The sequence below is a fragment of the Rhagoletis pomonella genome, unplaced genomic scaffold (genome assembly GCF_013731165.1).
Source record: "Rhagoletis pomonella isolate Grant_MI unplaced genomic scaffold, Rhpom_1.0 Rhpom_scaffold_00009, whole genome shotgun sequence".
NCBI lineage: Eukaryota > Metazoa > Arthropoda > Insecta > Diptera > Tephritidae > Rhagoletis > Rhagoletis pomonella.
The window spans coordinates 39,092,933-39,104,417 of record NW_023458563.1 but is presented as its reverse complement, the minus strand read 5'-3'; the positions used below and the strand labels follow the sequence as shown (position 1 = coordinate 39,104,417).

Here is an 11,485-nt window from a genome sequence, read left to right as displayed (position 1 = left end):
AGATAATTACAGGTTAATAGTTTGCGTTGATATATCGGCAAGCACGTGCACACAAGCAGCCATTTTGAGGTAAGAGTAACATGGTGGACAACGTTTTGCCACCAGGAGCATCTCAAACTCCTTCGCCTAAACCTGAAGAAACAATGGCACCGCCTAACTCCACTGCCGTAGTATATGCCAGACTTCCAATACCACCGATGGCAAGCACCAACATAGAGGCCTGGTTTACCTCTATGGAATTTTGGTTCACCGCTTCGGGCATTACGGCTGATAAGCAGAAAACGGCAACAGTGTTAGCAGCTCTCGACCCAAACGTGCTAAGTCAACTGGGCGACGTCATTGCAGCGCTCCCACAAAACGACAGATTCGACTACGTTAAGCAAAAAATAATCGAGCATTTTGCCGATAGCGAACAGCGGCGACTCAACCGGGTACTCTCGGAGCTACCTCTTGGCGACAAGAAGCCGTCCGAGCTTTTCTTCGAGATGAGGCGCGTCGCAGGCAATACTCTTGGTGATGCTGCTCTCAAAAGCCTCTGGATTAAGCGTTTACCAGAGTTCGCGCAGCCAGTAGTAGCAGCTTCGTCTGGCTCAGCCGCGGAGTACACGAAGATAGCCGACACCATAATAGACGCCATCGCACCTCAGCAGCTCAATCGCGTTAAGTCAACACTCTCCAGCGAGATTCATGAATTACGCGCTGTTGTTATGGAACTTGGCAAAAAATTCGACAAGCTCACAACTCGCTCACGCTCGCAAAGTCGTAGGCGAACAAACATACGACAGAATTCAAACGCTCGCGACAGCTCTAAAGGGGTTACATCATCGCGAGAATCATCTTCAGCCCGGGACTGTTGGTATCATCTAAAATACGGCCGAGATGCTAAGAAATGCCGCAGTCCTTGCCGCCAGAGCAAACGCGCTCTTCGAGCGGTATCGTCCGAACCATCATGACTGTTGAAGCGCGTGGCGGATTGCAACGAGGATCCCGTCACAGAGCGCAAAGTACTTCGTTTGCAGGTGCACGAACGACATACAGGCAAAACGTTTCTCGTCGACACTGGTGCCGACGTGTCGGTGCTACCCATCACTGCAAAGCCCTATGACATTCGACCAACCGCAACAAAACTCTACGCTGCCAATGGTTCCGCCATCAAAGTCGTCGGAGAGAAACGAATCAACTTGGACTTGGGCCTTCGGCGGGATTTCTCGTGGTCCTTCATAGTTGCCGATGTCACAACCCCGATAATCGGCGCGGACTTTATTCGCTTTTACGATTTGCTTATCGACTTGCGTCGTAACCGAATAATCGACAACCTCACGAAACTTCGATCATCTTTGACTGCGCCAACGCTATGCAAGGCAACCCAAATCAAAACATTCGACTCCACCGACCCGTTCGCCGATCTGTTGTCCGAGTTTTCGGAGATCACGAAGCTGGCGCCTCATGGTTCCCTGACAAAATCGACGGTCGTCCACCGCATTTTAACAACGGGCCAGCCAGTGTTTTCTAGACCACGACGTCTTGCGCCCGAGAAACTGACAGCTGCACGTAACGAGTTCAACTTTTTACTTAAGGCGGGCATATGTCGACCGTCCAGCAGCAACTGGTCAAGCCCGTTGCATATGGTGACGAAAAGCGATGGCACCTGGAGGCCATGCGGGGACTACCGCGCACTCAATGCGCAAACGTTGCCTGACCGATACCCCTTGCCGTATCTAACCGACTTCACGGCGAATTTACAAGGCAAGACAGTGTTTTCAAAAATCGACCTCCAACGTGCGTTCCACCAAGTACCCATCCACGAGGATGATATAGCTAAAACGGCAATCACGACGCCATTCGGGATGTTCGAGTTTAGGTTTATGACCTTCGGTCTCTGCAACGCTGCGCAGACATTTCAAAGGCTCATAAATGAAGTTTTGCGGGGCCTAGATCATACGTTTCCCTATATCGATGATATTTGTATCGCTTCGCCGTCGGTCGAGCAGCACAAGCAAGATTTACGCGAAGTTTTCAAGCGCCTCCGGGACAATAATCTGGCAATAAACGTTTCCAAATGCGAGTTTGCTAAGAGCGAGTTGAAGTTTTTGGGGCACCTGGTCGACGCTAGAGGCATACGTCCTCTACCTGAGAGGATAGCAGCGATTCGCGATTTTCCGAAGCCCACAGTAGCAAAAGAACTGAAGAGCTTCATCGCCATGGTAAACTTCTACCGAAAATTCCTACCGAACGCTATCGAGTACCAGTCACACCTTCAACAGCTAATTACGGGCAATAAGAAGAACGACCGTACAATTGTCGTGTGGAACAGTGAAGCCGAAGACGCCTTCGACCGTTGCAAATCAGAACTGGCGAAAGCAACATTACTCGTGCATCCGTCACCCGGCGCTGAGTTAGCCTTATACGTCGACGCTTCGGACCCCGCTGTCGGAGCCGCATTGCACCAACTCCAAGGTGGAGAACTTCAGCCACTCGGCTTTTATTCGAAGAAGCTGACCAGCGCGCAACGTAAATATAGTACGTACGACCGTGAGCTGACCGCGGCATACCAAGGCGTATGTCACTTTCGGTACATGGTCGAGGGCCGAAAATGCCATGTTGTCACCGACCATCGCCCGCTAGTATACGCCTTTCGCCAAAAGCTAGAAAAAGCTTCACCCCGTCGTGTAAGGCAGTTGGATTTCATCGGCCAATTCACGACCGATATTCGACACGTACCCGGTGCAGAAAATTCCACAGCAGACCTGCTCTCTCGAATGCAAGCAATCGAACAAATTATTGACTACGTTAAGGTCGCAGCCGCGCAGCAAGCTGACACTCATCTACAAGCACTCCTAAGCGAATCAGGTACGCGAAGTAATTCACTTTTACTAAAGTATTTTGATATCCCCAACAGTATGGCGAAACTAGTATGCGATACTTCAACCTCGAACATTCGGCCGTACATACCCCATGAGTTTCGCAGATTACTGCTAGCAAAGATTCACGGTTTGTCGCATCCAGGCGTTCGTGCAACAGTCAACCTCATGACGCAAAGGTTTGTTTGGCCCGGAATGAAGAGGGAGACAGCAAAATTCGTGCGGAACTGTCAGGAATGCCAACGGTCAAAAGTCCACCGACACACTGCATCTGCTCCAGCGACCTACGAACCGCCAACCCAACGTTTTGCGCACATTCATATCGATATTGTTGGCCCGTTCCCGCTATGCGAAGGACAGCGCTATTGCCTAACAATGATCGACCGGTTCACCCGCTGGCCAGAGGCAGCGCCGATGCCTGATATGTCCGCCGAATCCGTTGCCAAAGCGCTTTTATCTCATTGGATTTCGCGATTTGGCGTTCCAACACGAATTACGTCAGACCAGGGCCGACAATTCGACTCCGCCCTATTCGCCGAGTTGTTGAACACGATTGGCACTGTTCACCTCCGAACAACCCCTTACCACCCACAGGCAAACGGCATTTTAGAAAGGTGGCACCGAAGTTTTAAAGCTGCTGTCATGTGCCACGACCCGAACAAGTGGGTACATCATTTGCCAACGATCCTCCTCGGTCTTCGTGCAGCTTACAAACCCGACATTCACGCCAGCCCTGCTACGCTCGTTTATGGTTCAACGCTACGACTCCCAGGCGAATTTTTTCAGTCAACAAAGGCGAGAGCAGTAACACAGGAGATGGTATCTCAGTTCCGGTCGCTAATGCAGAAACTTCGCCCTACAAAAACCGCACATCATACGACGCCTAAAGTTTTCGTGTCACCAGCATTGCATTCTGCATCTCATGTCTTCGTGCGAAACGACTCAATTCGTCCTTCACTGACACATCCTTACGACGGGCCTTACCCCGTTGTTAAGAGATCGCCTAAGTTTTTTAAACTTTTGATACGAGGGCGATGCAGCAACATAAGCATCGATCGGCTAAAGCCTGCGTTCTTAGCCAGCGACGACTACGAAGATTCGAGCCATGTTCCCCAATCAGTAGAGCCAACGGATACACCAGCACCTATTCCGACATCGAGCCACATTCCTCAGGAAGACGAGCCAATGAATACACCACCTCCTATATCGACGAAATCTACGCGTTCTGGAAGGCATGTTAACTTTCCTCTACGATATCGGTAGTTTCGTCTAGGAGGGGAGTAATGTGGCGGCATTTGTATTTCCGCAAACTTTGTGGCAATAATTTCACTTTCGCGAATTAGTGCAACCCTGCGCTAATTTCCGAGTTGTAAAATAAAACTCAATCTGGCATCACTAAAATTGTTCATCTTCCCTTTTTCTTTCTGGATGTCATCGAATTTAGACGTGCTTGCCGATATATCAACGCAAACTATTAACCTGTAATTATCTTGTAAAAGACTAAATAATCTTTTAAGTTATAAAGCATTTTAAATATTATTCGGTTGTTTGATTTATTTGAACGAGTTCTTTGTGAGGTAAACTCAATACAAAACCCCAAATATGTAATTGTATTTTACCTTCAACCACTTTTCCCACGAGCGCATTGGTGGTCCCAAACTGTTCAACTCTACAGCTACCCGCTCCCAACTTGCCTTTCCTTGAACTTTTCCGCAGATACCTTTTCCTAAGTCGCTGTTTTTTTGCATCAACTCCACTAATCGCGCTAGTTGCTTTTTGTTACTAACTACTTTTGATCTGTAATTTTAATATAATTATTTTATTACTTTTATTTATGTATATTTTTATTTATTTTCTTAAAATTTGCTTACTTTTTATCCATTTTCGTTCTTTTTTCATCAACTTTACTCTCCAACGACTAGAAAATGGCTGTAGAAAGATGATCGATTAAAAAGCATTCACAGTCGCTTGCTGAGCGATCATTCGACACTCGCAATAGTTCGATAATCGATAATCGCTCAGTAGTCGATTATCTATTCTTGTTCGACACTCGCAATAGGGGTGACATACATGCATATGTATATTTCACAATTTTTTACAACTTCCAGTTCAATTGACTTACCTTTTATCCATTATAGTACCACTTTCTTATGTAAATTTTATAAACGCAAACTCCAACGACTAAAAAACAGCAATAGAAGGATGAGCGATTAAAAAGTATTCACAGTCGCTAATTGAGCGACTAAGCGACACTCGCAATAGCATCGATAATCGATAATCGCTTAATAGTCGTTTATCTACTGCCAGCCGACATTCGCGATAGGGGTGTAAGTCTCCAGGAGTCGTTCCAGAGTCTTAAGTAGAAAGGATGAAAGGGTGATAGGCATAAAATCGCCAGGTTTAGCATGAGAGGCTCTGCCTGCTTTCGTTATGAACACTACCTTGGCTTCTGTCTAGGCTCCGGGAATGTAACCGAGTTTTAGACAGCTGGTGAATATGGTCTTTAGCCATGGCCTTGTACGCTCCATGGTGTGTTGTAGCTGGGCCAGATATATTCCATCCGGTCCTGGCATCTTATAGGGCTTGAAGTTAGATATGGCCCAACAGATTTTCCGGTCGCTTACGATTTCGCTGATGAGCTGTGGTGTAGCCTCTGCTGATTCTGGATCATATAACGTGTCACCGCTGCTTTCTGGGAAGTGATTATCCAAGAGTACTTTAACGGTTTCTGAACTTGAGTCAGTCCAGGACCCATCATCTTTTTGGTTATAGCTAGGTGCTGTAGGTGATTTTGCGAGTACCTTACGGAGTGTAGAGGCTTCGGATGTAGTCTCTATCCCGCTACAAAAATCACTCCACGAGGTGCGTCTCGCTTTCCTGATGGCTTTCTTGTATAAGTTAAGTGTCGATTTATATTGAGCCCAACATGTCTCTAGGGCGTCGCGCTTAGCAGCATTGAAAGCTTTCCTGCATTCTTTGCGAAGTTTATTTAGATCGGAGGACCACCAGGGAGGTTTGTACGCCTCCCTGGTTTTCCTCTTGGGACATGCCTTGATAAGCGCTGTCTCGCAGCTCTCAGCAAAAAAGCTAACAAGGTGATCAAGTTCCTCCCTACTATCTGGTGTATTAAATGGTTCAGAAGGTAGGTTCTCATAAACAAGTTTTCTGTAATACCCCCAATTAGTTTTCCTGATATTTCGTATCTCTTTAGAGACAGGGGGCGAGTCTAATATGCTAAATTCTATGAACCTGGGGTCTGAGAAAGAGTGCTCTTTTAGGACCCTCCACGCAGAGATCTGATTACTGTAAGATTCACTAACGAGGGTGATGTCAAGAACTTCGCTTCGATTGGTTGTGATAAATGTAGGGTCACTTCCCGTGTTGCAAATTGCCAGATTTGTGCTTAGCAAATAGTTATAAAGTGACTCACCTCGCTCGCTTATGTCGGTGCTGCCCCATTGGTTATAATGGGCATTTGCGTCCCCTCCCAGCAGTAGCATCGTGTCCATCGGGTTTGTATTTTTCACCAGCTTCATTAGTGCTGTGAGTGGGAAAGGGCCCTGATAATCGTGGGCCAGGTAAAAAGAGGCCAGCCTGTATTTTATTCGCTCTATTTCTAGGCTGACCGTGGTGATGTCTCCAGTGCTGAATTGTGGTAGGATAAAAGAGTTTATATTAGTTTTGACTAAAATGCAGGTGCGGGGTTTTCCCTTACCCTGAACACTGAATAGCTTGTACTTCGGGGTCCGCAAGCCACAGATCCTATTACCAGTGATCCATGGCTCTTGGACCAAAGCGATGTCTACTTCACCTGAAGACAGTTGAAGCAGGAGCGCAGCAGATGCTGCTTTACTGTGATGGGTGTTGATTTGGAGTACCTTCATCACGCGAATCTCTCCTCTCTACCACCATCACGTTGGCTTCATCGTCGCTGAGAAGCTCACGCTCTGTATACAGCCTCTGTAAGGCTTCACCTACTTCGGAGCTGGATGAGGCGTACCCGCTCAGCTCTTCGGTTGCTTGGTCGTCGACTTCCATCTCGTGGTCGCTGGGTGGCTCGTCCGTCTCCACACAGGCTGAAAGGTTTACTAGGGCTTCGGTGTCAGTTTTGTAAACTTTTAGCGTTGTTTTCCCAAAGCCATAGCTCACCCTGTAGTCGCTTTTTGCGAGTGCTTCCAGACTCTCGTCATTTAGGAGGAGGACTACCTGCATCGTTGCTCGCTCAGTTGGCTCCATGTTAACAACCCTCCAGTTGTGCGTAGGGATGCTGGGATTAAACTCCTGCAACATTTCTAAGATATCTGCAGGTTCGGACGCCGTAACGGGTACCCAGGCTCTCGCTCTGGGACGCGATGGGATGTCCCTGGCCTCCACAAATTTTAGGCGGCCCCCCGGATACCCCTCCCCTACTCTGCTAATCGCCGCTTTGTACAGCTCTACCGATCTGCTGTCGTCACAGGCTATCAAATTGACGTTCCCCTGGAACCAGCCAGCATCCGTACACGACGGAGGTGGTCCAGGGTTTTCCCTCTTGACCTGCAAGGCAACTTTCGCCAAAGCGGCTTCGACCCACCTCTCTCCATTGGTTTCTCGGGATCCTGCCTTCTTCGTTGCTCTCATCCATAACGCCAATAACCTTTCGGACCTTAGCTATCTCCGCAAAGGATCGAGTCCAGGCACCTTGTGTCTTGGCCCTTTTCGGAGCCAGTGCTGGGGCTTCCTCCACGGATCTCAGACACTTTGCAGCATCAGTCTTCCCGTATAAGTTAAGGTCGAAGTCCGGGATAATCTTCTTAGCCCACTCTATGTCTTCTTGTACCTTCACGAAGTCCTCCTCCGAGACCTGATCCTCCCAAATCGGTGAGTTGGCTTGGCGGCGGAGGACTCGAGACGCGGTACGTCGATCTTGGTGGGTTGCCTTCGCAGGGTCAGTTCGGACGAAGTCCTTGGCCCTATTGCAGGTCACCATGTTCCTGGGTCCATCCCCAGTTGGCAGCCCACTACAGGAAGGCCCAGGATTTCCGGTGTTTGCCGTGCAGGCCTCCCGTCCAGTGCTACTTCTGTGCGTAGCATTGGCCTTTGGACTTCTCGGACCAGGGAGTGCCTTAGTCCTACTCCTGGTGGGTGCGGATACACCTGATGTCTGCTTCCGTATAGAGCTACTTTTGGCTAGGCCCGGTGGTACCGTGGCTTTGCTGGGTGCGGAGTTTGTGACTCCTTTCGGCCTTTGTTTCGGAGCGCCGGACTCCCGTACTGGAGTTGAAGTTTGTGATGTGATGTGAGGATGTGATTCCATATTTTGTGCCACGAGACGCGGAGAAGGGGAACGTCCGCCTGGGCAGAGATCCGCTGTACCCGGGTAAAGCTAGTTGGCTCCGAAAGTCGCCCGGTATCCGGAGTACTCCGTTCGCGACTGGGCTTGATGAAGGGCCCCCAGCCAGGCTCATCCTCGGCACGGGTCGTATGACACCTTGATCCGGCCCTGAAAAGAGAAGGGAGGGAAGAACTGGCAAGGAATTTGGTCAGAAAGGGAAGCATAGGTGTAGGGATTTAGGAGGGTTCGCCGCTCGAATTAGCCGCCAAGGCGTTACCAGGTGACACCACAGGGAGGCCCCTTTTACTAGGGGGTGCTAATCGCAATGCAATTAAAAACCTACGAGTCGACGCTTTGGGATGTCGCGTGTGTGCAAGTCGATCACCCCCATCAAAGACACCTAACCAAATTTATTTGGCGCAGGTAAAAAAAAAGCAGATATAAGAGGTTTATTTGCTTTGTTTATTTATATTTTTATTACCACTTAATTTTTAAAACCCAAAAGTAGATCATGATAAAATATGTATATCGAGTTAACCTTGTGTTATTGAATCGTGGTATTCATCCTTATCCAGCACAAAAATTGTCGCTATTCGGAACATAACACGACCAACAAATGTTTCGGAGATATTATCCTTTTTAGGAGCAATAAATTATTACGGAAAATTCATTTCTCGCATGAGTCAACTACGTCAACCATTAGATGAGTTACTCAAACTCGATGCTTAATGGATCTGGAACAACAATTGTGAAAAAGCACTCGCCGAATTTAAAATAATTCTTCAGTTGAATTTGTTTCTTACTCATTACGATCCTTCATTACCAATATTCGTGGCAGCTGATGCATCTACAGTAGGAATCGGAGCACAAATTTTTCATAAAATGCAAAATGGAGCAAACAAAGTGGTGTATCATATTTCGCGTACTCTCACATCTACAGAGCAAAAATATAGCCAAATCGAGAAAGAAGCTTTAGCTTTAGTCTACGCCTGTGCCTAGTTTCATAGAATGATCTATGGCGCAAATTCACGTCTTAACCGACCACAAACGGATGATTTTCGGATCAAAGAAAGGTATTTCAACTCACACAGCAAATCGTTTACAACGATGGGCATTAGTTTTGATGAGTTACGATTTCAACATTCAGTATGTTAAAACAACGGAGTTCGGAAATGTTGATGTTTTCTCACGTTTCATTGATAAGCACAAGAAACACGATGAGGAATTTGTAGTAGCGCAAGTATCAGTGGAAAACGAAGTGTCAACTATATTACAAAAAAACATCAAAAATCTTCCAGTGACTCAACATGATTTGAGCAGCAACCAAGTCTGACACTATGTTACAGAAGGTCAACAAATACATACAACATGGCTGGCCTACATCAGCTAAAAACCTTCCTACTGATGTACACGCATTTTACAATCGCAGAGACGCTATAAGCAGCATTAATGATTGCCTCATGTGTTTAAACAGACAACGACGTATTCTTAAGCAACTCCATAAAGGACACCAATGAAGCAAACGTATGAAATCCCTAGCACGCTCGTACGTTTACTGATCGCCTACACGAATTCATAAGTCGCTATAGACAGCCAAAACCGTTAGTCTCAGATAACGGTACGCAGATCACTAGCGCTATTTTTAAACAATTTTGTGCGGAGAGAGGTATAACTCAAATCTTCAGTCCTGCATATCATCCGCAATCAAACGGACCAGCGGAACGTTACGTGGTGACAATCAAAACAGCTTTAAGCAAAGTGTATGATCAATACAACGCACAGTGGCCAAGCGTCGAAGCGTGGTACAATTGTAATTGTGTATTCGTCTTTATTTTGGTTGCTGGTTTTAAATTTCACCACATAATTTCGAAATTCAAAATGGCGGATCCATAATTGCTGCTGTGTACGCTTAAAATAATCAGATTTTTAGCAAAACTAAGGTAGTTAGGTATAAAAGGTCAAGTTTTCTGCTGATGTAGCGGTTAGCAATATACGCTATCATTCCGCAGGGCCTGGGTTCAAACCCAGTTTCCGACCAACATCAAAAAATAAGAAAAAAACAAGTTTTTTTGTAATAAAGTCGCCCTTTGGCAGGCAATGGCAAACCCCCGAGTGTATTCAGCCACGAAGAACAGCTTCTCATAAAAATAAAATCCCCGTTCGGATTCGGCGTAAAACTGTTGGTCCCTCTCCTTTGTGCGCCAACATCAAGGCGCACGCCACAAATCGGAAGAGAAGCTCGGACAAATATTAACGAGGTCTTAATGTTTGTTTCTAAATATCTTGATGTTCAAATTTACACGGGAACTGCGGGATTTTGAATGAATCAATAAACAAGACATACATATTTGTTGGTACAGGAATATATTTTTAAGATAACAATTTTATACACCGTCAAACTCGCAGTCATTTGAAGTATCCAAGTTCATATCTATATTTTCTGATGGCAATTTCGCATCCGCATTTACAACAGTTGATAATAATTTGATGGCATCTGACGACAGTTTATGATTTTGATTTGGTGGGTTTAAACCAGTGGCGGATCCAGCGGGGGGTTTTGGGAGTTAAACTACGTGTCAGTCAGTGGCGGACCCACGGGGTGTGTTTTAATATGGCGCATATGTATGTATAATACGGTGTCTATGTATTAAAACACCCCCCGTGTGTCCGCCACTGACTGACACGTAGTTTAACCCCCGAACCCCCCCGGTGGAACCGCCACTGGTTTAAACGTAAACTTGAAATGACAGGGTCCGAGGATACAAGCAGCCGATATTTTTTAATATCCTTATTCCTTGACTCTTGGGCTTCTTCGGAAAGTTGCCCAATTGGCCGGGGTACCCATTCAATAATGAGAGGCCCATGGATGAGCACTCTAATATAGTAGTACTTTCTGACATCAGTTAAATTCTAAAAACATCCAATCTTTAAAACATCAAAATCTTGACAGAAATAATTTTTTACATAATTTAAATCTATGAAACACAAAAAAATTAAGAACTAATTCCGATTATTAATTAAGAATTAATTTCGACTCGGAATTGAAATGGTGTTCCACAATCCGATCGGAAGTTTTGTTTCGAAGTTAATATCGAATCCGATTGGGTAAAAAAAGCAACAAACCTCCAATCTGTCAACTTTGTTTTGAAGTGTGTCAATTTCATAAATAAAACCGAGAAAATAAACATGAGTTCAATTGTTTTATTGGCGATTTTGCTGAACGACGAGCAGCAAACATCTGAAAAAATGAAGCGAAAAATTTTGCGCGATCACAGCAGTCCATGGAATTACCGGACTCAGCGTTAGTAGT

At 46.2% G+C, this 11,485-nt stretch overlaps 1 protein-coding gene and 1 long non-coding RNA gene across 3 annotated transcripts in view; one reads left to right on the top strand and one right to left on the bottom strand.

Moving 5' to 3' along the window:
- LOC118745778 (putative nuclease HARBI1) overlaps positions 1-4,691 on the top strand; it is a 13,121-nt gene extending 8,430 nt beyond the window's left edge. For both annotated transcript variants that reach the window (XM_036479446.1, XM_036479445.1), the window contains exon 5: positions 4,593-4,691. In XM_036479446.1, the coding sequence (XP_036335339.1) occupies positions 4,593-4,621 (29 nt within the window). In that variant the 3' untranslated portion in view covers positions 4,622-4,691. The remainder of the gene's footprint in view (positions 1-4,592) is intronic.
- The window catches only part of LOC118745779, an 11,409-nt gene extending 6,491 nt beyond the window's left edge, over positions 1-4,918 (bottom strand). The window contains exons 1-2 of the long non-coding RNA XR_004993708.1: positions 4,733-4,918; positions 4,341-4,658 (exon numbers count right to left, since the gene is read on the bottom strand). This is a non-coding gene — a long non-coding RNA (uncharacterized LOC118745779). The remainder of the gene's footprint in view (positions 1-4,340; positions 4,659-4,732) is intronic.
- Between the last annotated feature and the right edge of the window lie 6,567 nt (positions 4,919-11,485).